General features: G+C 42.0%; 1 protein-coding gene across 5 annotated transcripts in view; it reads right to left on the bottom strand.

The window, feature by feature from the left end:
- clip2 (CAP-GLY domain containing linker protein 2) overlaps positions 1-23958 on the bottom strand; it is a 45276-nt gene extending 21318 nt beyond the window's left edge. The window contains exons 1-5 of one of the 5 annotated variants that reach the window (XM_041236576.1): positions 23693-23958; positions 23463-23605; positions 18043-18255; positions 8818-9377; positions 62-186 (exon numbers count right to left, since the gene is read on the bottom strand). In XM_041236576.1, coding sequence (XP_041092510.1) covers positions 62-186; positions 8818-9377; positions 18043-18157 — 800 coding nt within the window. In that variant the 5' untranslated portion in view covers positions 18158-18255; positions 23463-23605; positions 23693-23958. Of the gene's footprint in view, positions 1-61; positions 187-8817; positions 9378-18042; positions 18256-23462 lie in introns of all 5 variants that reach the window. The other 4 variants (XM_041236577.1, XM_041236575.1, XM_041236579.1 and 1 more) reach the window with 4 other exon arrangements.
- Between the last annotated feature and the right edge of the window lie 4006 nt (positions 23959-27964).

The raw sequence follows: 27964 nt of genomic DNA on the forward strand, positions 1-27964 counted from the left end.
GCAGCCACAGCAGGTGTTTTAGCATGGGAAGATGTTTGTGTAAGAAGCTGTGACTCTATACCTGGTTCCAGCTACGGCTCCATCATTCTTTCCCAGGGGTTCATCCAGCTCCACCCCACACCACTCTCCCTTCGCGAAGTCAGTCTCGCCCACATAGCGCACCACGCCCGTCTTCGTGCCACCCACCTGCAGCAAAACAACCAATCACAGTACACTGTGGACACAACAAATTAACTCCTAAAAGCAGATTTCTTTAGATGATCACTAGAAGCTTGTAACTGTAATTTCTTTCCCCTCTGCAACTGTGGAAACTGTGAGGTAGTAAATGGAAAAGGTTTCAGATGGGATAGAATTGACCTAGTGATGATGTCATCAGAGTGAGTCAAACTGCAGATATTCCAAAACGGGGAAACAGATTGGGAAGAGGGTGAGCGCGTGAGAGAGAGCTTGGGGGCTTTCTGAGTACAAACAGCTGGAGACCCAGCCACCCAGCCAGCCAGCCAGCCAGCCAGCCGAGCTCCAGGAGGAACAGGGGATGATGAACCAGTAGAACAGGCATGATCAGAGGGCTGGCTTTCAGAGCTAGAAAGCTGGGGGAAGACATCACTGGAAGACATCTGCTCAAGGGTGTCAAGGGTCAATCAAATCACTGGGCTTCCCTGGTTCAATAAGACCAAGGGGTTGTTTTTATCATGGTGGGAAGGTCCAAAACCTAGTATCCCATCTAGGACCGTCTATGGCTTCTTTAAGACCCAAGAGGACATCATGGGCAAGCAGCTACCTCCGAGGGAGCACCACTTAATTCACAAAACTACTAATCTCATTGGGTTTGGTGGAATCAGAGACAGACTGTTTGCTAGCTCCCATCTTGTACCTGGTTTCCTAGTCAGACACTTCTCTAGCACAGGTGCTTCCGTCTCCTTGGCAGAGTTCTTGCAGCTCTTGAAAGAGAAGCGTGTCTGTGTTACTGAAGTGAGGGAGCACGTGGAGCTCAAGAAGGATGGGGAGATCCAGGCTGTGTCAGTGTTCCTATAGGGGAGCTCAAGAAGGATGGGGAGATCCCAGGCTGTGTTAGTGTTCCTATAGGGGAGCTCAAGGCTTTGGTGTTGGAGCCATATCTCTTTGACCACAGGTACAAGGCTAGGATGCCCGGGAAGCAGGACTGGATTGTGCTCACTTGTCTGGCTGGGATCTGTGTGAAGATGGCCATGGAAACAGCACGCTCTCTGGGTTATAGGTATGTCAGCATCTACAAGGGAGGCTGGAAGGAGTGGGCGCAGCAGCAGAAAAAACGAACGATAAACCCTCTTAATAAAAACTAGATTTAGTTGCTGTTGAAGGTTGATTTGACTTGCTTTGAAAGTTGTGATCTAACTGCTTTTCATGGATTTTGGTTAGCAAGTTTCAGGCTGTTTTAGTGATAATGTTTTCAGGTTTATGGCTGTTTCATGTTGTGGCTTCACCAATGCTTCTTAAAAAGCCAGCACGTCAAACAGAAGGTCAAAGTTCAAAATGAAAGGTGAGCAGATTGTTTAGTCAAAGAAGTTTCCTGAGTTTAATTAGAGTTTTAATACATATCCGAGCATTTAGAGTTCTACTGTACAGCATTGGATGGTCTGCTATAGTTTTTTTTGGTTAGGTTGTATTTGTTACAAAAAGAGAGGCTAGTTAGTCTGGTAAATGTTACACAGAAAGACGTGTATTAACTGATGCTGTGATCACACTAACAACACTGAATTTGTAATCTTTTATAACCAAGTTGTTTCTAAGTACTACAAACCCTAAGATTCAACTTTAATTATGGTGCCTCTATAGTTATGGCGCCTTTTAAAAAGTACCAACTCGCAAAAAACTATAATAACGGTCTAAAACTATTTCCAGTTGACGCTGTATAAAACGTCAAAAAGCATCAGTTATATTCATAGTTTATTTTGTATAGTGGCACTATAATTAAGATTTCTGCAAGAAAAAAACATTTATTTCAGGGAAACACACCCTTAACCCATTAAGAACCACATTCATTCAAAAGATATTTCTTCACAGAAAAACATTGAAATCCTTTGTTTGACTACAAACTGCTAGTCCTATTTGTAGGACAGTCAAGTTAGACGTACCCGTAATCAGACCAGTTTAATGTCATGCTGGGTATGAAGCTCAACATGTACAAAACTGAGTTTTATCATCACTGTGGGGAGGAAAGCACCAAGACATGTATCATTTTTAGGCACTTAAGACTTAATATTTGTGGTTAACAAAATTAGAGTAAGTTATCATAACAATACAGTAAAGACACATTTTAAAGAACAGAAAAAAAGCTCCAAAAAATTTCAAAAGTAACCCGTCCTGAGACGAGGGCAATGGCACTCAATGGGTTAAGCTCAGCAGCGAAGGTCTGTATCACCAGGGCTCTTAAAGAATGTGGGTTGTTTTTCAGTTTTGTAACACATCATTTTCTTCTATAAAAAGAAACAGGATTTAATTTGAGCTGTAAGTAAATGCATTGAAAATAAGACCCTGTGTCTATCAAGCTATCGATGGCTTTAAACCTTTAAACCAGATGCACATTGCTCTGTACAGAAGATAGCGGTGTATTCAAACGACAGGACTGCATGTGAATGTGCTGACTGACCCTCGGGGGCATGTCCCTTTCCCCCTTGAGCCTGAAGCTCTCCCAGCTGGAAACAAACAGATGTCCAGCGGAAACGTGAAGGCCACGACCCAGCGGGGGGCCCCAGGGGGAATAACACCCCTCCCCCTCCAGTTACACTGGGGTTCATATTCCTATTCCTCTTGACTCCCAGCTTGCTCTCTCCTCCCACTCCCTCCCTGCCCAGGCTTTGTGCTTGCCACTTTAGCTGATTCATCCTGCCTGCAGCCTGTTGAGATGACTCTGAAAAACCTGGCTCTGCGGAATCTGGTTTAAATTACACCCCACTTCCCTCAACATCGTTAACCATTGCTGTGACCTGTGGGGGTAGCATTGGTCAGGCTAACTCAGAGTCTGTAGTTTGTAGTAGGGCATTGATTTAAGATAGATAGATTAAACTGCACAAGAAGACTTTCTTTCTTTCTCTAAATTTTTATAAATAAATAAACAGTGCTGTGACGAACTTGGATTTTATTTATATTTAAAATGCAAAGGAATATTTGAATATTCTTTCATTTTGAATTAGCTGCAAAACAAATATATTTTGTAGCATATAATAGTAAAAAGTCTCGCTGCAGTGAAATAAAGCTGATACCTCATCAAATTACCTACTAAAGAGAGGCCAACGCTTCTCTCTACATTCTGTATCTTTTTGATTCAGCCCTTCATAAATCCTGTAACATGAACCAATGCAAGCCTGCTCTATTATTGCCACTGAATATATTTCAAACTGCTTGAATCTAAAATAAATAAATAAGCTACAAAGAAGGGAAGCCATTAATTTGTGTGCAGCCTCAAACGTTTGTTAATTACCTCTCTGAGAAGCTTTGAAAATGTGGCCAGTAGGCTGTTCTCGAGTGACACAAGTGTGGTGCTCTTAACCTAACCCTACCTCAGAACAGCTGAGTGTCTGCTTGAGAGAGGCCCATTCCCCAGGATTGAGGCACTACCTCACATTTACTCCCAGGTTTTAGCAAGGAAAAGCTCAATGAAAGAGTGAGATTCCCCCACCTTAATTTAGCGCAAAGTCAGCTTATCAACTAGTGGAAAGCCAGGACATTAGTTAAGGCTGACAAGCTCATATTGAGCGTAAAAGCTTCTAGAATAACAGATTGAACACAATGATCCAACGCTACTTCAAAGTCTCCAACCAGACATTTTACCGCAGAGAGAGAGATTATACGTCCCGATTTTCAGCAGGGGCAGGTTAATTTCTCATACTCGCAATGCCCTTTGCGACTCCTGCTTATGAGTGATTTAACTGAAACGACAATTGAGTTTCAGGTTCATTAACAAGCCAATTAGTCACATTTCAATAGTCCGGACTTCCACTGGAAAACAACGAGGGAGTGCAAATAGAGTCGCAACAATTGGAAAAAAAAATATATAGAAAAATACATTCTAAGCCACCCAAGTTGAGCTTTTGCTCGACGATATTTTAGCAAATAAAACTGTTCTTTACAGCAAAAGGTCCGGAGCCACGGCTAAATTTAAAATACGGAAGGATATAACTGAAAAAATCAACACAACCTCTTCCATAAAAAAAGTTGTCTCTGTAAGTCGCTTTGGATAAATGACTAAATAATAATAATAATAATAATAATAATAATAATAATATTACAGAGTGCCTACAAAACATAAACAAACACTTTATTTATTTCAATATCACAATGTATTCTCTGACGCAATATTACTATTCTTTACATGCAATATCTGAATGTTTCTGTGTTTGTGAAAAATCATAATAAAAATGTGAAACATGAATATGCGTTTTTTACATATGTTTTCGAATGGTCACATGTTAATTATGTATTTATTATATTCTAAAATTAGCCAGCCTCCACTTATAAGCCTCTGCTCGAATTTTCTGAACGAGGCGCTGTTCTCCACGATAAATGAGTGGTGGCGTGGGCCCGGGAACTTGGCAACTACACCCTTGATAATACATTGAGCATCACATAAAACTTGCACAGTTAAAGAATGATGATGTTTTCATTCCTTGAATGTGGGGATATTGCAACATGTGTGCAATCTGTTATGAAGTAACCTTTACAGGTGGAAGTCTAGTGTGACTGTGGGCTGTTTGTGATTCTAAATCAGACTCAAGCAGATCACACAACTCTGTTATAGTGCCTGTATCCAATCTGTATCTACGCAGAACTTGTTTTACAGTTAGATCTAGAAATGTCTGTCTGACATGATGAAATATTCTGGGATTACCGTAGGGTCATTTCATCCCTTCCCTCTCGTGCTGCAGTTGAAGAATTGGCAGTGCTTCGATATTCTCCTTTGTAGATTGCAGCTCAGTAGCCCCGTCAGCGATCGCAGTTCAAGACACGAGAGTCGGGCGTGTCTTAATTAGACAGCGTATTTTGGTGTTTTGCACCTTTTGAAAAAAGGAGTTATTTGCAAAATAGAACCAATTACGAAGTTCAACTGCTTAACAAGCTGTAATGCGAGTGTATCTTCAAAAAAGTGCAAAGCCTAAAATTCCATTGCACCAACGACTTCCACGACTTTCGAAAATACATTTTGCAACTTCGGAGTCGCAAAGGTGTTTTTCCTCTGCCCCTTTAGAAAATCAGGCTATTAGTGTTCAAAAAGGGACTGCTCAAGGCTTGCTACTTGAAATCATACTGTACCATTAGGCCTGCAGAGAAGCATTGTATTTTTACCTAAATGACCAGAGTAGCGTAGCTGCTGTTTATACTCCTCTGCATGCAGTCTGACAGTGACAACCACACTGCATCTTGCTAAGAACGAAGCAAGTAGATTCAGACGTCATCTGAATTTTTTTTTTGTTTTGTTTTTCTGTTTGTAATTATTCTGAGTGGTTCCGGGTTCTGTTCATTTTGAGGTTTTAGATTTTTTTCTCTAAATCTGCCTTCACCTGCTTTCAGCTGGGAAGGAGAATCCTAAGTGCCAGGACTGAATAGCCTTCCACATAACAACAGAACCCCCAGCTGCTCCGAATGATTCCAGACATCACAACACAGCAAGAGGATGCACAATCTGTATGATGCAATGTCACTGAAATTTGAAGCTACTTATGCAAAGTTTGCTTTACATATATCCTATTTTCATCCATCATTTTTTTTTAAAGTAAGAAACAATGGCATGCTGACACATGATTCAGCCAGGGCTGCACAATGTGCAACAAAGAACTGGGTCACGAGCCGAAGATTATTCACAACCGCGCCCCCCACCTCACCCCCCACCCCACACTGGCACAAAGTTTTGGACTTTCACCGGCCTCCATTATTATTATTATTATTATTATTATTATTATTATTATTATTATTAATACATAATGTTTTAAATCTGTGCTGTGTAAGATACAACCCATAATAATGCCCCTGACCTAGTGTCTGGAAGGTTTGTAGTCTGTGCCCCTAGTGATGTCATCACTGTACATTGATAAAGGCATGAGTTAAATATTTTTCAGCTGTAGTCTTTTATTATCGTTTTCCACTTCCGGAGGTCTTCTGTATAACATGCAAGGCTTACATATTACAGATCTTAAACGAGACCCTTGAAAACAAATTCCGAAACAGATATATTCCATTTTTTCACGCTGGCAGTAACAAGGTTAAATGGATATTTGGATTTAAAAACTAGGCCTAACAAAAATCTCAACAGCTGTTTACTGTAAAACCTTGTTTTGGTGCAGCCTCAAAAAAATACCACCTCACATTTTAACAGCCCTGGCTGACTCCTGTTGACTGCAATGTTAATATTAAGAGTGCCAAGTGCAGTCAGACATAACATACATCCCCACCAAGGTGGGGTGGACGAGCGGCTGTCTAAAATGGTTTGTTCAGTGCAGCGGTGCTCTACAGGGGTATGTGCAGTGCAGAGCTGCTCTACAGGGGTATGTGCAGTGCAGCGGTGCTCTACAGGGGTATGTGCAGTGCAGCGGTGCTCTACAGGGGTATGTGCAGTGCAGCGGTGCTCTACAGGGGTATGTGCAGTGCAGCGGTGCTCTACAGGGGTATGTGCAGTGCAGCGGTGCTCTACAGGGGTATGTGCAGTGCAGCGGTGCTCTACAGGGGTATGTGCAGTGCAGCGGTGCTCTACAGGGGTATGTGCAGTGCAGCGGTGCTCTACAGGGGTATGTGCAGTGCAGCGGTGCTCTACAGGGGTATGTGCAGTGCAGCGGTGCTCTACAGGGGTATGTGCAGTGCAGCGGTGCTCTACAGGGGTATGTGCAGTGCAGCGGTGCTCTACAGGGGTATGTGCAGTGCAGCGGTGCTCTACAGGGGTATGTGCAGTGCAGCGGTGCTCTACAGGGGTATGTGCAGTGCAGCGGTGCTCTACAGGGGTATGTGCAGTGCAGCGCTGCTCTACAGGGGTATGTGCAGTGCAGCGGTGCTCTACAGGGGTATGTGCAGTGCAGCGGTGCTCTACAGGGGCATGTGCAGTGCAGCGGTGCTCTACAGGGGTATGTGCAGTGCAGCGGTGCTCTACAGGGGTATGTGCAGTGCAGCGGTGCTCTACAGGGGTATGTGCAGTGCAGCGGTGCTCTACAGGGGTATGTGCAGTGCAGCGGTGCTCTACAGGGGTATGTGCAGTGCAGCGGTGCTCTACAGGGGTATGTGCAGTGCAGCGGTGCTCTACAGAGGTATGTGCAGTGCAGCGGTGCTCTACAGGGGCATGTGCAGTGCAGCGGTGCTCTACAGAGGTATGTGCAGTGCAGCGGTGCTCTACAGGGGTATGTGCAGTGCAGCGGTGCTCTACAGAGGTATGTGCAGTGCAGCGGTGCAATAACCAAGTGATCTGGGTCATTGCGGATTGCACATTGGTCTAGATTCCTAAAGCTATTTACTCCAAAACGTCATGAGTGTGAAATTTTCACAAAGTAACAACACACACAATAAAGTTAACAAACCAGAAAAAAACACCTCAGGCATTCGATGCCAGGGCTTGTGGGCAGTCTTGAGTTGTTTCTTATTTGTTTTAGAATTGTAAAAAGTGTTCCCCCTCATCAGACAAAAAGTAATGCTAATGATGATTTGGATTAAATAACTTTGAGAATCGAATGAGAATCTTGCGATAAAAGAAAAGTAAAATAAATAATAAAAAGGAAAACAAAACAAAAAAAAAACAGACTGAGGATTTGTGGTTTAATATTTTGTATTTAAAAAGAAGCTAAATACTTAGTTGGTACTCTGTTAGAACAATGTACTTATTAGCGAGGTTTCACTGTTAATGGATACAAGAACAGATATACAGGAAACTCTTCTCAATGCCCTCAGTATATATTACCAGCATGTTTTATCTTTGGGACTGTCTCAAAAGCAAACAGGAAACGCTGTGATAAGGCTAGTATAAAAACGAATTGTTTCAGTGGGGTAGAAATTACTGTAGCACAGATATTGTTTTTTTATTAACACCTTACACAGGGCCTCAGTATGCTGGTGACTATTAAGCATGACGCATACCCATGAATGAAACATACATATGGGACAAACACCAGAAAATATTATGGAAATTCAAAACATGCCGTAAAACTCAAGAGTCTATCTTGGTGTGAAAAATTAAACAAATAAAATTGCCAGAAATCACTTTGGGTGAAAATTGGACTATGCCAAGATATAAAGTAGAGCTACAGAGACAGCTGGTACACCAGAGTGTAACCATTAACCAAACCCCTAGCTCTATTAAATCCTTTCTCTTTTTAGGAAACTCCATCTCTTATTGCATGTTTAAGGTTTAGACTGGGCTTTGACAAGAGTATTTCCGTTTCAGAGCTAGATACATCCCTCTCCCCGCATCCCAGAACTACCTTGTTGAGATTTCTTACAAAAGTGATCAGGTAATGTAGTGTGAGCTGTTCAGGTGAAATGACATAGGATGTGCAAGTGTAACATATTTCTTTAGAATAACACGTGGAAACTGAACGTGTGCTTATTTCAAAACTGCACATTTGAGACCTGAGTAGCTAGCAACATTATTTTGTTAGCTACAATCTCTTTAAAAGACTTACAGGTTGGCTAACTCTGGCACTGTAATAAGTTATTGATCGATTCAGTACAGATTTAAAGATTACTGATCATTCCAGTAACAATCTCCAGGTAGATCTAGGACTGGGGTGCATGGGAATGATATTGGTCCAGCACTGAGTGTCAGTAAAGGGACTGGATTTGGATAATCAGAGATTCACCACTCACCAGCACTCTGCCACTCACCAGCACTCTGTCTCCCACTCTCAAGTCTTTGTCCCCCTTCTTGACGGAGCCGCTGTCGGAGAGGTTAGAGCCAGACTCGTTGCCCGTCTTCATGGAGCTGTTGAGAACGCTCTCCCTGAGCGGCAGGATCACTCGCTGGGCAGGGGGCACAGGGCTGGCCCCTGAGCCCCCGTGGAGGGTGAGATTCTGGGTGGTGAGCGACTCCGTGGAGTGGGAGTCACTCCCGTCTCCCATGGGCTGCCGGGTCAGCTTGGAGGGCCTGGTAAAGATGCCTTGCAGAGGCTGGCACTCGAAGTACCGCACCCCTCCAACCGAGCCATCGTTCTTACCCACAGGGTCGTCCAGAACCACACCGGCCCACTGGCCTGGCGCGAACTGGGTCTCCCCAAGGTAGTGGACACAGCCCGGCTTCGCCCCATTCACCCAGACCCGCTCGCCCACCACGAAGTCTCCCGCCACCTCGTCCCCCACCTCGAGCCTGGAGCCGGGCTTGTCTGCGGCAGCAGCGGTGTTCAGGGAGGGCTGCTTGTGAAGAGAGGAGCCTGGCGAAGACAGAGAGAAAGCACTCCAGTCGTTCACACCACGCAAAACCTCTGCACCAGTTACACAAGGTCACTGACTGGGTTAAGTGCACAAAAAACAAATCTAGGAGCCCACTCACCCAAAAGTAAAACTAACCCTGAGAAACTGCGCAATTATACAGTGCACTGCTAAAAACAGAGCCCTCGCTTCATAAGCAATATAAAATGCACTTAAATAAACTAAAGCCTGGACAAATATTGGAATTTGGTGGCAACAATGACCACGTTGGCGTTGGCTCATTTATTAATGTCTGTATCAAACGCATTAATGGTGTCTGAAATAAGTAACTCTCGTTCTACTGCACAGAAGAGTGTTTCTCATGCGTCTTTAATGATCTGATGGGGCAGTCGGTGCATTTGAATTTAATATGGTACAGCTGCTACATTTGCTTCAAATTGAAAATGAAAGGATATTCAAATACTGTCAGCAGGCTTGGCTGGGTGGTGGGGGCGGGGCGGGGCAGAACAAGCTGGGTGTTATGCCCCAGCCATATGTTTTAGCCTAATGGGTGAGGATATGTGTAGGCAATGTGGGGGAGGGGCACTATGAAATCAATTCTTCATTTTGTTTTTTTAATGAAGCAGAAATGAGAAGAAGCAAAAAGAATAAACTGGAATTCCGCAGAAACAGCCCTATAGAACATTCCAATGCCTTAGCTTGCTATTCTATTGCCCTTGCTATGCTATTTCTATTTTCCTTGCAGTAATTCTCCCCGTCAGATGTGTTTCATCATATTCACTTCCATTGAGGTACTGAACAGTCATTGCTATGGGCAACATGCCAGAGCTTCTCTAGCTTAGACTTGAGGAATATTATTGGATTTACAGTACATGAATATATATTTCATTATATGTCCTTTGTAGAAAAATACAATTTTAGTCTACAGCTTGTTTCCGTAGAACTAGACTACAAATGTATTTAGGCAACCCGGCTTCAACCTTAGGTTCATGGGGGAAAATGGTATCATTCTGAGTTCTGAAACAACATTAAAGTCAGGTTACAATACTACAGCAAAAAGCTGTGTACAGATATGAAATGGTTATTTTCAGCATGTTCTCAACTAACAATTGACATAATGCATTTAAAATGGGGGGGGGGTGTCGCTTATGTTGTGCATCAGAGGAACTGTCCTCGTGATCTTATGTTAGTTTTCTGTGTGTCAGTTAATACAACATGAAAGTCTAATTTTGAAACATCAGTTATCTTATCTTATTTTAGTCACTGTGTATATCAGTATCTATTTCACCACACCCTGGTAATTTTTCAAAATGGTAAAGCACCCCTGTGTCTCAAAGAGAGCTCTCAAACATGTCTACTCTCCAAGAACAGCTGGTAACCCAGAGTGTAACCATTAACCTGTCCCCCGGGAACACTATTACAACTAGGGGCAGCATTTTGGAAGATTAACAGTTACACCAGCAGTGCAGAGCAGACATGTTTTAAAGCTCTATAGAGGGCCTGCTTTAAACTTTTTAAAAAGTCGCCAGGATGTGACAAGTGAAACAAAGTGATTCTAAGCAACAGTAAGAACGCATTACTTCAGATGACTTTCAGACGCGTGCTCTTTGATCATTATTGTGTCTCAATACAATTCTCTTTAATTCACTTCTTATGGAATGCCTTCAAAGAGGACTAGCTTTTTAATTTTTTGCCAGGATGCCTCGTGTGTTCTGGGGAGCAGGGGGGTGTTGATAACCAAGAAGCTTAGGCTTTGCCTTTCTGAACTTGGCATTGTGGTGTGGCCCATTTCCATATTAGCTGGCTTGCTCTGTGCTTGGAAGCAGAGTGAAAATGAACTGAATGCAGGCACAGTGTTGCCATGGAGATGCAGGGGAGCAAAAGGAGAACACAGGCCTCATTTTCTCCCTGTGCCCCCGACACCTCCCACAAGTGGCCCGTTCTGAATTCCACCATTCAGCAGAAGAGAAGCAGATTCTCCAGCTCTTCATTTACAGCAAGCCCCCCGCCCCTCTCCCGGCCTGCTGACACCCAAGGGCCTGAAATGGGACAGCATTGGAATGGGACATCCACGAAGAGTCACCATCCAGCAGAAAGACCTACTTGGAACAGTTCGCTTGCAAAATATTTTTATTTATTTTTATTTTCTTGTTTTACAAAGAATGATTAATGGCCCAATTCAATTCCCTTTCAGCTGGTAGAACGTGTGTCTTTGATTTTAGGTGTCATTTATGCATTGGTTTCCTTCAAATTATATCTGTTTATCCTGTCACGGGGATGACATCTCCTGTCAATCACACTTGCATTAATCTGGAGAATCGCTTATCATATTGTGATTAAGCATTTCATTCTCATTCTTATTTTATACTATTCTGTTGTGTTGGGATAAATATCTGAATATTCAAACAAACATTTCTTGACATGTATTCGAATGCAAAAATCCGCTACATATAACTACACTAACACAGTCTTACTGCACTGGCAGTGTATCAATTAAAGTATTCTGGCACACAGGGAGATGCCTAGTCTCACAGCCCAGTGCTTTACTGCACTGCCAACCTGGGCAAAAACACTTTGAGCTACAGCGGGCAGCCAGTTTCCTAGTAGAATATCTGACAAGTTATAAATCGACAATAATCAATGCATTTATGCAAAAGCAAGAAGAAAAATAAATGCTCTTCACAAGAGCCATCAAATACTGAAAACTGAAAACCTGCTTGTGCATATTATTATAAACAGAAACATGCATTCTATTACTTAAAGGCAAAACAGTTTTTTGGTACTTCATGAAAGCCTTCAATACAACCACAAACGTGCATGTGCCAGTCCTGGTGTCAATTGTAACTCCAATTCCAATTACAAAGTTATTTTGTTAAATTAAAATTATGCTACAATTCTAATTACAATTACATTAACAAGTGACATAAACAACTCCACACATTAACCTGTTTCCTCTATTTATTCTAAATAACCAGCAATAATCACAGGTACAAATACACAAACATACTATAGAACTTATTACTTCAAACAAATAGGGGAAAATACAAGAGTAATGAAATCAAATTACAGATAAATGCAGAACTGAACTGCAAACAATAACTTACATAGTATAATTACAATTACAATTAATTACAAATTACACAATTACAATTGTGACTAACCCCTGGTCTGGCATGTGCTAGTAATAGAATTCGTATGGCACCAGGGTGATCAATGAAGGATTATTTGACAAAATAAAAGGGGGTACCAGATTTAAATGGAGGGAACTTGAACTTTTTCTTTTTTTTTTTTAAATTTGCAATCAGAAATTATTTTTCTTATTTTCTTATTGTTTATTTCAACCTGGCCCACCGCTGCCACCCCTGCACTGTCTTGGGAAATGTGTGCCGTCAGCTGTCTGTTTCTTTTCACTTTGTAGACCCGCCATGCGGCCACCTCTGAGGTGCAGTGTTGGAGGACCATGCAGCTTTGGGCAACTTACAGGCAGGCCTGCAAGTGCCCAGTGCTGGTGCACAGTGAGCTGAGGACACCCTAACTGACCTAAGCCCTTGCCCCCACAGGTGGTGCTTTGCCAATTGTGACACTGCCCCTTGGGAACTCCTGTCCACAGTCAGCAGTGGAATAACCTGGAACTCCTGTCCACAGTCAGCAGTGGAATAGCCTGGACTTGAACCAGCGACCTCCAGGCTATAGGGCAAATCCTGCACGCCACGTGGAGAGCCTTCACCAGATGTGCCACTCAGGAGCCCAGGAAATTGAATTTAATCGATGATGAGCCTTTTGAAACCCTTAGATGACCTGCATGAACTCCCTGGTCAGGATTGGCTGGACAGTACTTCAGTCGGTCATGTCCTTCACCGCCCCTTCACTGGGACTGCTTTATTTCCTAGTCGTTCCCAACATACACCCTGCAGCTTCTTAGCAATGCCTGCTACAGTACCAGAGCGGCAGGTCATTCAGGAAATAGGGGTTGCTAAGGGCAACAGTGGAAGGGATTTGCTGGAAAAATAAAACGGCAATCTCTGATTGGTAAGGGTCGTCTGTGCAACTGCAAGGTCAGCTGCTTCAGCCTCTTCAGTTTTGGAAAAAGGTCCTTGAAAACAAAGCCTTTATCATTTCTTGATAAAGCAGACTTCTTTCTGTTTTAGCTGCACTTTGGTATGCAAGGCGCTACATAAATAAATAAAATTGATCAAGAAACTATAGTGAACGACTTGAAGAGAATGTGTAGGGTGAGTGAGCCTCCGCCTGTCTGACCCCATCTTATAGCCCGCCAGCAGCTTATATTCTATCTGCATTACACCATGCCAGTGCAAAAACTGTAACGGCATGGTCAGACACTTTTTCTAATCTCAGAAATTTGCTTAATTAGGCCCTCCTCTTTCCTTTTTTATGTATGCATATATACAATATATGATTATTATTATTTTGGATTACTAATTCATTTTGTATTCCTGTCGCTGCATTACCTTGTGTGTTTTAGAGCTCCCACTATTCATTTGTATTCATTTGTTAATGTTCACGTGTTTTCCGGAAAATAAATAAAAAACATTTGTTCAAAAAAAAAAAAAAAAAAAAAAAAAAAGAGACTTGTGGTAGGCTGGTGAGTGGATAGAGGCCCAGAGACAGTCTGTAGTCCAAAAAAATAATTATTTTATTATAAATACACAAAAATAAAAGGGCACAAGGGCCAAAACAAAGCAATTTAAACACAAAAAGAAAGACAAAAAGCAAAACTAACAAAAATAACAATTTCCAGGCTGGGCAATGCCTTCACTGGATTTATCAAAATTCAAAATTCAAAATCAAAATTCAAAATTCAAAATTCAAAATTCAAAATTCAAAATTCACACACACACCAAACACCACCAACTTGCTTCCTCAGCTCCCTCCTCCCTACTGGGAGGCTGAGGCCTCCTTTTATGCCAGGTGGCTAAATGATAATTGATTAATTACATTAGTTGATTGCTCCCACCTGGGGCAATCAACCTGGGCAGGGAGGAGAATTTAACTCCATCCCTGCCAGTATTTCCAAGGGCAGAGCTCTGCTCTGCCACAGACTTATATAATAACTTGTTATTAGTAACACAATGCTGTGTTAATGGTGCAGTTCCAAACATGTACATTATATTGGTATTGAAACTTAGTAGTAGTTAATTATATCATTGTAGATGTTAAACCTGGAGTGGAATGGCCCTCCAGGGCTGTGATTGGACACCCCCAGCCTAGATGTGCCAATATACAAGGTCCCAGGTTCATTGTATGGAGTACTCCTCAGTCGTTAACGTACTGTTATTGTATTGATGAATCGACAGACAGAATACCAATAAACAGTCAAACAGTGGAGCTCTTACAGTGCCACTGGGAGAGAGGTGGGATTCAGTGTTACAAACACAATGCAATCCCATCACACAGCAGCACACAGCTCTGCTGCCTCCTCCGCAAAATACAAATGACCTCAGTGTCCAGAGTCGAGAGCTTACTAACATCTCTGCACTGAGGAGGATGTTCAGGGGAGGAATTTGAGATGCAAGCACCACAGGGACTGACAGCAGCTCTGCGTAAGAGCAGAAGCCATTCTGAAATGCCTTAAGAAACATAGGAATCCATTCAGCTTCCTAGTACTGTAGCGGACTGATCGCAGAACCTTGTCAAGTCAGGTCTCAAAGGATCCCAGTGATTCAGCATCAACAACATGGCTAGGTAGCTGTGATGGGGAGAGAAGGAATCTAAGCTGTAAGTCTACCTCCCATCCAGGAAGTATGCTTGGGGAGGTGAGAGGTGCGCTTTCCCTGAGATGGCCCAATTCAATGCTTGGGTGAAAGTTGGACATCTTTGGGAAAGAGTGTAGCTGCGACAGGGCTAAACAAATCCATTCTGATGAGCTGCAGGCTGTGCAGCGATTGGATAGAGAACGGCGCTGGGCTGATTGCAGTTTGGCAGTGCAAAGGGGGCGCAGCTACGTAGACATGGCCCTTTACGCTGATGGTAACGTAACCCGTCGGAGCGCTGTGTGTTTGTGTTTATGTGTTTCAGAGGACTGAGAGTGAGCTGCAGCAACAGAGCCAGCAAAAACCCCAAGCACGTTCCTCACAGCACAGTACCACCGCCCTTGGATACCAGCGCACAGTTTCGGGCAGGGAAAATGGGGAGCATAGTTTCGTGCTGGAATAGCATAGTGATTATTATTATTATTATTATTATTATTATTATTATTATTATTATTATTATTATTATTATTTCAGGACTGTACCGTCTCTAGACCACAGTACCATTGCTGGTAGAGGGGCAATTATTAGCAGTATTGTTATTATTTTTGAAAGTATTAATATTGGGAAAGTACAATTTATAAAAGACTTTTGAACCACAGTTACTGTTTGGACATTCAGTCTGTCACTCACCATCTAAGCACAGTAACCCATTCCATCCCCTCACCACTCTCTGTCATTCAACTTCCAACTGTGTCCTCTGGTCCTGGTTTCAGCGCTGCACTTAAAGTATCGGTTAAGGTTAACTTTGAAGTCTTTAAAATCTTAAAAGCAGTTCACAATCAAGCCCCCCGCACCTAACTCTATAATCTAGGCTAAATAAATGCAGTCCCTTCAATCTTCATAGCTTGTTCTTTTAAGCCCTGAGGTTAGTCTGCTTGCTCTTCAATGGACTCTCTCCAAGGCCACACTGTATTATCAGTAATGTGGTGAGCAGAACTGAACCCAGTATTCTAAGTGTGGTCTCACCAGTGCATTATAGAACCTCATCATGACCTCTACACTTTTCACTGTATATTCAAGCATTCTGTTAAAGCTTTCAGGAAAACACCTCCTGCCTCCTATGTATTCTAACTCATTATCTTTAACACGCTCATTTATAGGGTTATTTTTAAAGCATCATATAGTTGACTCTTGCAATTCCAAACCAGCTGGGTCAATCTGGATTACCAGATTCCAGATTATTTTTATTACTATACTGTGTTCTTTTCTCAGAATATTTTAATTATGTTTTTTTTTGTGTGTGTGTAAACAAAAGTGAAGCATCCCTGTCACAATACAAATTCAGTTTCAAAACAATTTAGGTAAAATGAGTGTGATCCATGGTTGGGACCTGATGTTGGTCTAACAGTACAGGCTCCTCTTTGGGATGCTTACTGTAATGCCTCTCTCCTTCCCTAAGACACAGTAACTGAAAACTACTCGGTGGATTTGACCAGTCTGCTCACAGCGAGGCTTTGAGATTTGCAGAACAGCAAAGTGACTAGATTACTTGTCAATCAGTAGACAATTCACCTAATCTCTAAAGCAGTCCACCGGTTGTCTGCTTTACCTTAATTTCCCCACATCAGCACAGGAGAAGTGAAGGTCAATGGGCATCATCCGATCATACAATCAAGCCAGTGACCTCTTTACAGCCAGGACCAAGACACAAAATGTCGACGAGCTACTGGCCCCTGGAGAACAAAGGCCAGCCCTGCAGGTCTCTGCTTGAGAAGTCCCTGACAGTTTTGCTTCCCTAACCCGAGAGAGAACCAGTGTCAATGCGAAGACTGGGGACTACATACAGCCAGGACAAGAACCTGTGCTCCCTGGCTGCATGACCCCCTGCACACCACATGGCTGTTTCTTTTCCAGGTAAGCGACTCAGGCATTTAAAAAGATCTGCATTAAAAGTGCTTCCTTCTGTTCTGAACCTCCGTTGAGTGTAAGAGTGCCCTCTCTCTCTCTCTTCCTACTTGCTGTGCTAAATTACAGCATGGTCAGCAACAGAACATGCTGTGACTGTACTAACAAACTGAAGGAGCTGCCAAGAGAATGTCAGCCACATGAGTCACCAGCCTCCTGGCTTACAAAATGAACCTGGAGGAGGCCTGCAGTGCAGTTCATTTAGTGTTTAAAGTCTGGGATGGGAATTTATTGTAATCTGCTAAATGCGATGGATAATACTTAAACAGCACATCCTCAACTCAAGCTGACACATTAATATGGATGCCACGTTATGGAAATCTCACGATACAATAATTATACAACAAATACCTCAATCGTTTAAAATAATTATTACAGATTCTTCTTAACTATCTACAATGTATTTCTAGAAAACTCAAAAGCTAAGTGTCTTAGTGTCACCTTTAAACTGATTATCGCTAGCTTACTCCTTTTCAATGTTTATTTTTCAGGGCCTCACAAAATATTGTGATACATCACTCACTTTTTAAAGCAACGGATTTACTCTGGTTCTTTATTGAAACATCATGAAACCTGTTAACTGTGCAAGGGGTTGCAGGGGCTTTGCTACTCAATGCGATCATTGCACCAGCAGCTGACCAGATGCAGCCGAGCAGAGATATCCAAGCTGAGGAAAATCACAGTAAACGACATGGGTGTCAGTAACACTGAGGAAAATCACAGCAAACGAAACGGGTGTCAGTAATACTGATTTTTTCCTACGGTTAAGTGTGGATGTCTCACTCAATCATGGCGTGTCGTTCGCTCAGCTAGTCACAAACAACTCAAAAACTGAAAGTGGTGAAACCTGTTGTATGATTCACAGGTTCCATGGTGTTCCAGTGAAGAACCCCAGTCAAACACGCACTCTATACCGTTTGCGATGTTTAAAAGGAGCTATCCTAATTATGGGACACTGCAGTTATCAAGGAATTGGAGGCTCTCATCTTACCTTCCTTCTGGGCCGAGGCACTGGAAGTGGACCCTGCGGAGGACCGGCCTACTGGGCTGGCATGCTTAGGCCCCCGACCGGGGATCTTCAGCCCACTCGGCTTCAACATGCTCATCTTTCTTGGGTATGTGAGTTCAGGAAAAACCCCTGCTGTAGGAGGCTTCGGTCAGCGTGTCAGGCCTCAGAGAGCCGAGAGCTTCCTCCCATCCTTACCTATAAACACAATAAAACCCAGTTAGCCACTCCCCTCAGTACAGTTAGGTGACTTATTATCAGCTCACAGCACAACAGCTAACACTATCCATCCGTTGCCACGGCGGTAAATAAAAAATTTACAGCATGTACAAAATAATATAGAACAAATAATGGCAAGGAACAGTTTAATGAAAACTGGACAAGTGGTATTTAAGACCTAGATCTCATTGGGTATGCAAGAGAGGTGTTTGTGTGATGGTAACGTATATTGCAGCTACAGTATAAGCTATAATTAATCTTGCCAACCCTGTCCCATGGCCATCATTGTTATTTGTTTATTTAGCAGATGCCTTTATCCAAGGTGACTTACAGAGACTAGCATGTGTGAACTATGCATCAGCTGCAGAGTCACTTACAACAACGTCATACCCGAAAGACGAAGCACAAGGAGGTTAAGGGACTTGCTCAGGGTCACACAGCGAGTCAGTCTGATTGTGGGGGGAGTGATATGGGAAGGAATATTAGGGTTACACAGGTTAAAGTTCACAATTCTACGGGTTTCTAAGCACAATGCTAAAATGCTTCCTCAATCAGGCTTGAGGAGTCTTTTCAGAAGCAAAATGTACAAACTACAGTTGAAATTTCAATTTTGGGGGAACCAAAACTTGCAGAATTCTATAAATTATGACCACACATACATTACTGATATTCTGTTTGGTGCGATTCTCTGTTATTTTTCAGGATATATTTAAAATTGTAATAAAGATGGTTAATGTTTTTGTAGTTAATGTAAACTTCTCATGTTATGGGTACATACAGTTTCAGGTCACTTAATTAGGACCTGTCTACTTGATTGGATTAGGCATAGCTCTGAGGTTGATGAGGTTGATCATGTGACGTGATCCCTGAAGCACTATAAATCTATGGGAGCAGCACGACTGCAAACAGTCTGCCAGTAATGCAGAAAGAGCTAACAGCATTCTAAAGAGGTATGACTGTTTGTGAATGTGGAGCATGTGCTACAGTACAGAGTGGATCAGCAATGGCAAAGGGAAACTGGTAACCAAGAGGCTTGTCAGAAAATGACTCAATGGGTCCCTTGAGACACCTTCCAGCACCTCATGGAGTCGACGCCACTTAGTGTCAATGCTGTGATTGGGGCAAACGGAGGCCCAACCTGATATTTGATACAGTGCCTAATAAAGTGGCCAGGTTGTCAAAAGACTCACAATCACAAAGTGGCCGTCATGTCATACAATATTGGCATGGAGCATAAAAACAGAAGCCCATTTTTATGCAACTAGATGTATTTGGATACTATTGAGTAAGTGGGTATTAAACTTGCTTTATTGTGAAACTAGTACCTAATTATTTAGCATTAAAGTGTGGCAGTTAATATTATGTACACTGGTAAACCTGACAAATTCAGTAGAGCCAAATGTAATTCTTATCTCATTGACAGCCTTGTACAGTCTGCCACATAGGCCTACATACCAATCCGCTTACTGTCCTTATCTCAACCCAGCAGGCACGTGATTGGCATGTGTTTCTCTGCATGTGTATTTCTGTGTGTGTTTTGCTATTTAATCATTCCCTTCGCTATAAACCTGCGTTTCCCTTCACTGTGAAACTACAAACATTTCCTACTGCATGTGATCAGAAAGATCGATTTCCATAAACTCACACAAGCAATTTATCAGTGGAAATTAAATTTAGACATGAAATAAATGTGTGCTGTTCTGTGTTCACTGGAGGCCACAGTGGTCAGATAGTTGAGTAATCCGGGTTGTGTGTAAAGCTTTGCTCCAGGTAGATAGAAAAGGCAGCTGCATTTGCACAAGCTGATGTTATCTCTGGTTATGTAGTTTTGTAAGAAAGTAGCTTATAAGGGGTATAGCAAGATACACATAAAGAAGTTTGACATACAGCGGACAGATGGACAGACAGAGACACCTCCATCTCCCTCACAATCTGATACTCCCAATAACGAACGGGCCTCTCTCAAGTAGAGTGACCATTGTGCTGAATTGATGGTAATGCTTGAAACCAGCCCTGCACCCAGTCCTGAGGTTTAAAACTACCTTCAATTATTACTGAAGTGATCAGGAGCCAGGATTTTGATGATAAATGCATTGGGAGTATGGACAATCATATTTAAGGAGCAATATTCCAGATGGACAAATGTATAGACAGACACATGTACCACCTCCACCACACCCTGGACACCAGGGAGTTCACCAACAGCGAGGGCCACAATAGAAGACTCTGAAAATAAAATGGGAACCTATCCGGTTCTTTTTCTGATGTCTTCACTTCACGTTTTGCTAAGGGTTTTTATTGTGGGATAAAGAAAACTCTGAAGGAACGTTAATGAACTTAAACCCAATAAAAGTGTTCACTGTTTTCTAGCTTGCTTTATTTACTTATCAAAGCAGAAATATATATATATTGTATAAAGGATCACATTTGTTGCACCCTGATTTCATCTCCATCCTCGACGAGCGGCATTTCAGTGTTTCAGTAGCTGTTTTGAAACTACAGCAGCTTTGTAATACTCAGCACAGGCTTCCTTTGTGTCTGAGTGCTTCGCTGTAATCACATATTCAGGAAAACAAAAACACTGAAACTGAAATGAGAGTGTGAAGGACAGAACCCAGCGTGCTGACACTCACAGAGCTCGGCACTTGTGTATGATGGTATTCAGACAGATGATAATAAGACTGCAATTATCTTGACATATCAAAAGTAATAGGACATGTTATTTAAAGTGATGGTCGCACCTCCAACTTTCTAGGTGCATCACAGAGCTCTGTTATGATTTGAGTCTTTGAATTTAAAAACAGTGCAGCTCTGCACAAAGGTACAGTTTGAGATAGTGGCCAACTCATGAGCATCAAATTTACCATTCCTGTCTCTTTATATCACAGTTGAACCCACCCCCTGCTGCCCTGCTAAACACACAGAGCCCTGCAGGGGGGGTCGGGACCGGAGCAGCTGCAAGCCCCCGAACACACCTGTCTGCTTCTGTCTCAACTCAACCACATGGGCACAAGACAAGGTTCACACACCACACTCAAACTTAGCTAGGTAACCATTTCTGGGCTAACGGCTTACTTGAAGAATGAAGTATCTGGAAAATTCTAAATATTCATGGAAATGCCAGTATACAAATTGCCCTTGTTTTCATGGTTGTCTTTAGTTCTTTCCAGTATCATTGCAGCTGAAGCACTGCAAGGCAATCTGGCATCATTATGAGATTCGAAGATGTCTTTCATGGATAACACAGGTCCTATCCTTTTCTAAATCACACTTCTACATGAAATAAACAATCTGTGTTATTAATGGAGAATAGCTTCAAATCTCAGCTTGAAGTTAACAGACATGAACGTGCATAACCAGAAATGTCCACTTTCAAGACAGCCTTGGCCCACAAAAGGTCTTGTTTTTGTCTGGATATTGCCATTCAGTCCTGGGCCTCTCTCAAGCAGAGACTGACTGTTGTGCTGAATTTCATGGTAATGTAAATTGGGGCATGGCTTGAAACTAGCTTTCCACCCAGTCCTGAGATTCAAAACTACCTTCAGTCTTTACTGAAATGATCATTGTTTGCATGGACAATCACATTAGTACACCTGCATACTATCCATGCCTCAGTTCAGAGCACATTCACCAGGGGTCTGGCACCCAGTCATTTCATAATGTTCCTAAACAGGGGGTTCTGAGACCCAGGACTGGGTGCAGCAGGGCTGCTGTGAGTCTGAAGCCCTGTTGGGTGCTTGGGCTTTCTCTTGTGACTCCCTAAATTCAATAGTCCACTTACTGTGCTTCAGTACAACACTTGTGACGTGCTTATTTATACTGCAGACCGCTTGCCCAGTGAACAGTTATGACAGCAAGAAGTAACAGTTAAATGAACATACTAGTTAACAGGGCTGCCTACAGTTTGTGGCAACGTTGTCTGTGTCTAAATTAAAAGCAGAATATTTTAAGGTACCACAAATTAAATTGAAGGTGATGTTAACCCAACTATCGTCAATGCTTCCTCTTCGATGCCATAAATAACGCTGCCAATAACGGATACTTTGATCTTCTTTCTTCTTGCTTTACAAGAAGGGATCCAGTGTCAACATTAGGGATAGAATAATACAATATTTGTACGAAACGGTTTTTATAAGAGTTAACCTGGCTGCAAAAGAAACCCAAATTAATAAGCCACAAAGCAAATCAATGGATTTCCAAAAAAATAAACCAATCAATAAATAAATAAATAATAATAATAAAAAGAAACGTACTGTAGAGATGTATGGTTGTTAGACCCAATTACTGTATGTGTCAATCATTTCCAAAGACAATTCCCTACATTTGCTGCACTTGGAAAGAAGCCGCCACAACACTGTCTGTATTTTAGGTACTCGGATTTTCAATGGTACGGCGAAACATTGACTGTCAGTTCCAGTAACAGTGCCAGTGACCTGACATCTCACACATGGCGCACTTTAACATCAAACAACCCTTCCAATCAACACTGGGAGAGACTAAGGCATAAACACATTTTTTTTTTTATATAGGCTACGTTTTAATTCATTCTAAATATAACAAAGATGGAAACACGGTTATATTTATAAATTATGAGAAGTCTAAACACAGCAGACAAAAAGAAATGACAGCTTTTGGCATCTTGAATTTTACCACTGACGCGTCATCACTAACGGCTGGCCTTGGTGAGCGTGTACTGAGATGCTACACCACTAATAGAATATGCATTGCATCCCTCAATTTCAACGAACTGCCCTGTCCCAACCATGTGTGTGTGTGTGTGTATATATATATATATATATATATATATATATATATATATATATATATATATATATATATATATATATATATATATAACGGTAACAGAAAAAAAAAAAAAAAAACCTTTACCGTGTGACGTTCACTAACATTTCAGCCTAAAAATTCCATACCCAGATTCATACTGCGAGACGTAACTTAATTTTTAAACACAGTAAATACTATTTAAATACCAAACATAGGATGCTTCTTGGTTGCCTTTCACGCACTGCCTAAGCCTCCATTGTTTACAGCATTGTGCGCATCACGAATCACTCAGCAGACAAAAACAAAAAAACATTGAAACCCATTTAAAAGCTGCTACAACTCAACAAAGGAATTAAAAAAAAAAAAAAAAAAAAAAAAAAAAAAAAAAAAACGACCCATACCTCCTGGCTTCCAGATTCCGGCAACCAAAACCCAGATAGAGCCGCGGTGACAGCCCCTGTCGTGGTCCTAGAGGGGAGTCTGTGGAAGCGAGAGCCTCTGTGAACAGCAGCCACTCCCTAGCCACGGAGAGATGCTAAGGACTCTGCACCCAGAATACAAGAAAAAAACGTGTAAAAGGATGCGACCAGCGGCATCTAAAATTCAAATTTTGTTTAAAAAAAAAAATCACCGTGCCAGATGTTTACAATGGTGGTCCTTTCGTTGAGAATTGGTGTAGCCAAAGGAAACGTATTGCACGCCAGGAGGCGGCTGTACAGTACAATCTCAACGCTATCGCAGCATCAGCACCGTATGTGCTCGATTCCCCGGTGTGCCGGTGGAAAGGGAAAGCAGAACGGCTCAATTTTCTGCCGCTCCTGTCTGTATAGGGGGAGGTGACTTGGATCTCGTCTCTTCCTCCCAGTTATACAGCGCAGTCACTCGGCCTCGTTTTGCTTTTTTTTTTTTTTTTTTTTTTTTTGTCGGTTTGGTCTGGCTCCTTTTGGCTCAGCCAGACAAAAGGGAAGCTTACAGAAAAGAGAGCGGGTGCGCAGCGAGCTCCAAAGAAGAGAGCGAGCAATGAAGAGGAATTTACCTCCAGCTGATTCTTTCTCTAAAAAAGCCGAATAGCAATATATATATATATATATATATATATATATATATATATATATATATATATATATATATATATATACACACACACACACACACACACACACACACACACACACACACACACTAAAGAGGGTAACAAAAATGCGAAAACAGCTAAGCACTATCCAGCTGTTAGGTCCATTGAATTCAAATTACGTTGTGCCTGCGGAATTCCTTATGCAACGTGTCCAGTTGTAAATTATGAATGGGAAACGCATTACCTGTAATAATATTTATCTGACTGGTTGCTACAGTATCAGATGTGTTGTGTGATACATTTTATGCCATTAAAACTACATGAATGAGTAGTGACTGCGTCGTCATTAAAAAAAAAAAAAACAAACAAACAAAAAAAACAAACACAAAAAAACCCTTATAAGTTATACTATCGTCTGCTGTACAAAAACATTTCTATTAATAAATAATAGCATAATCTAGTCAGGTCGAATGCGATTACTTAGCTTTCACTTAGGTCTACATAAATCAAAAACTAGCCTGCAGTTTTTCATTTCAATTGCACACAATTCGTTTACTGCACTTGTGTAACCACTGTGTGTGTTTGTCTTGTTGCAAGCGTGTAACGCACTAGGTTAATATTATACGATCCCAGAGTTCAAGCAGCACTCTTTTTGTCGTGCAGTTTTTACAGCTGGCTGAACCTGTGCTAGGTAACCGAGTGCTCCGAGGCTCGTTGTTTTTCAATAGCACCGAGAAGCACCCCTCCACCAACACGTTTACCTTGATGAGTAATGATATTATTAGACCTTAATTCAAAGTGAGCTTTTGTAACCACTGCCTGTTGGATTCTCTCATTAACTGTTATTATCTCAGTCCTTAATTATTTACTTAAATACATGTTTGGAGTGGCTTTAGCAGTCACTTTATTTACAAAATGGTATTTTTTCAAGTATAATGGTAAAAAAAGAAACAAATATAGACTTAGCTGCTGCTTCCTGATATCTAGTCACTTCCTGTGCTGCGGAGCACATGATCTAATTGCAGGAAGAACCAGGAAGCAACTTGAGTATTTGAAATATACAGTATATGTATATGTTATATAAAATGTGAACCAAAATATGTGAATCACATCAGAAGTGAAGGGATTGACTTAAATCCAGGGCTACAACTAAAATGGACTTTGTCAACAAATAATTTTAGTGAACAAATTTGAAACACTCCCTTGAATAATACGAGCTAAATTTAGGCTAGAATGTGCAGTTTTCTATCTCAGATGACACCAATGAATGACGCCTGTCCTGATGAAATGCTTCACAGGGTCGCTTGAGCCCCGCTCTCAGTGTGTCGGTGGACTGCAAGCATTATATCAGATAGATAAAGTAAAGGGAGTACTGTAGTATAATCGTGCCGATGGTATTGCTGTGGCGTGTTCCTCTGTGATAATAGAAGACTTGGCAGTTCCATTATTACCAACACACTGCAGCATCGCCACTATTCCTTATTTAAAGGAATTATTTATGGTTATTTGTTTAATTAATTGTTTTAGGTACACCCTATTCAGCTGGGGAATTCAGCTGGTCATATCGCTGTATTTTGGGTTGAATCTCCAATACCCCTGAGTTAGTAATTAGAAACGTATCCTGCTTGCGGTTTACTCTGTTCTGAGGGAGGGCAGACATGCATGGCTCATATATTATCTACGACAAAGAAGGGGGTGTCTCAGGGGCGGAAGTACATTCTTTCTTTCTCCAGGCTGTCAGGCTGCAATCTGGACAGCATTAACTGCCGGCGACTGGAGAATTAAAGACTGTCTTGTGCTACACATTACCTCATTATACATTATCTTTACATTGTAACATAAGAGACTGCAAATATTAACTTGTATAGAAACTATATATAAAAAAAAAACAGTTTTAGGCAATTAACAAAATAATGTATCCCACAGTGCCAGTGATCACAGCCCAATGAACACTGCTTCATGTCTGATAGGTTAGCACTGTGCAGATTCACTGCTTCGTGTCTGATAGGTTAGCACTGTGCAGATTCACTGCTTCACTGATAGTTAGCACTGTGCAGTTCACTGCTTCATGTCTGATAGGTTAGCACTGTGCAGATTCACTGCTTCATGTCTGATAGATTAGCACTGTGCAAATTCACAGCTTCGTGTCTGATAGGTTAGCACTGTGCAGATTCACTGCTTCATGTCTGATAGGTTAGCACTGTGCAGATTCACTGCTTCATGTCTGATAGGTTAGCACTGTGCAGATTCACTGCTTCATGTCTGATAGGTTAGCACTGTGCAGATTCACTGCTTCATGTCTGATAGGTTAGCACTGTGCAGATTCACTGCTTCATGTCTGATAGGTTAGCACTGTGCAGATTCACTGCTTCATGTCTGATAGGTTAGCGCTTGCAGCACAGTGCAGATTCACTGCTTCAGATTCACTGCTGTCTGATAGGTTAGCACTGTGCAGATTCACTGCAGATTCACTGCTTCATGTCTGATGAGGTTAGCACTGTGCAGATTCACTGCTTCATGTCTGATAGGTTAGCACTGTGCAGATTCACTTTCACTGCACTGTGCAGATTCACTGTGTCTGATAGGTTAGCACTGTGCAGATTCACTGCTTCATGTCTGATAGGTTAGCACTGTGCAGATTCACTGCTTCATGTCTGTAGTGCACTGTGCAGATTCACTGCTTCAGGTTAGCACTGTGCAGATTCACTGCTTCATGTCTGATAGGTTAGCACTGTGCAGATTCACTGCTTCATGTCTGATACTGTGCAGATTCACTGCTTCATGTCTGATAGGTTAGCACTGTGCAGATTCACTGCTTCATGTCTGATAGGTTAGCACTGTGCAGATTCACTGCTTCATGTCTGATAGAGCACTGTGCAGATTCACTGCTTCATGTCTGATAGGTTAGCACTGTGCAGATTCACTGCTTCATGTCTGAGGTTAGCACTTGCAGATTCACTGCTTCATGTCTGATAGGTTAGCACTGTGCAGATTCACTGCTTCATGTCTGATAGGTTAGCACTGTGCAGATTCACTGCTTCATGCAGATTCACTGCTTCACTGTCTGTCTGATAGGTTAGCACTGTGCAGATTCACTGCTTCATGTCTGATAGGTTAGCACTGTGCAGATTCACTGCTTCATGTCTGTGCAGATTCATAGGTTAGCACTGTGCAGATTCACTGCTTCATGTCTGATAGGTTAGCTGTGCAGATTCACTGCTTCATGTCTGATAGGTTAGCACTGTGCAGATTCACTGCTTCATGTCTGATAGGTTAGCACTGTGCAGATTCACTGCTTCATGTCTGATAGGTTAGCACTGTGCTGTGCAGAGCACTTCAGATTCACTGCTTCATGTCTGATAGGTTAGCACAGATTCACTGTGCAGATTCACACTGCTTCATGTCTGATAGGTTAGCACTGTGCAGATTCACTGCTTCATGTCAGGTTAGCACTGTGCAGATTCACTGCTTCATGTCTGATAGGTTAGCACTGTGCAGATTCACTGCTTCATGTCTGAGATGTGCAGATTCACTGCTTCATGTCTGATAGGTTAGCACTGTGCAGATTCACTGCTTCATGTCTGATAGGTTAGCACTTGCAGATTCACTGCTTCATGTCTGTAGTGATAGGTTAGCACTGTGCAGATTCACTGCTTCATGTCTGATAGGTTAGCACAGTGCAGATTCACTGCTTCATGTCTGATAGGTTAGCACTGTGCAGATTCACTGCTTCATGTCTGATAGGTTAGCACTGTGCAGATTCACTGCTTCATGTCTGATAGGTTAGCACTGTGCAGATTCACTGCTTCATGTCTGATAGGATTCACT

The sequence above is a fragment of the Polyodon spathula genome, chromosome 41 (genome assembly GCF_017654505.1).
Source record: "Polyodon spathula isolate WHYD16114869_AA chromosome 41, ASM1765450v1, whole genome shotgun sequence".
Classification (NCBI taxonomy): domain Eukaryota; kingdom Metazoa; phylum Chordata; class Actinopteri; order Acipenseriformes; family Polyodontidae; genus Polyodon; species Polyodon spathula.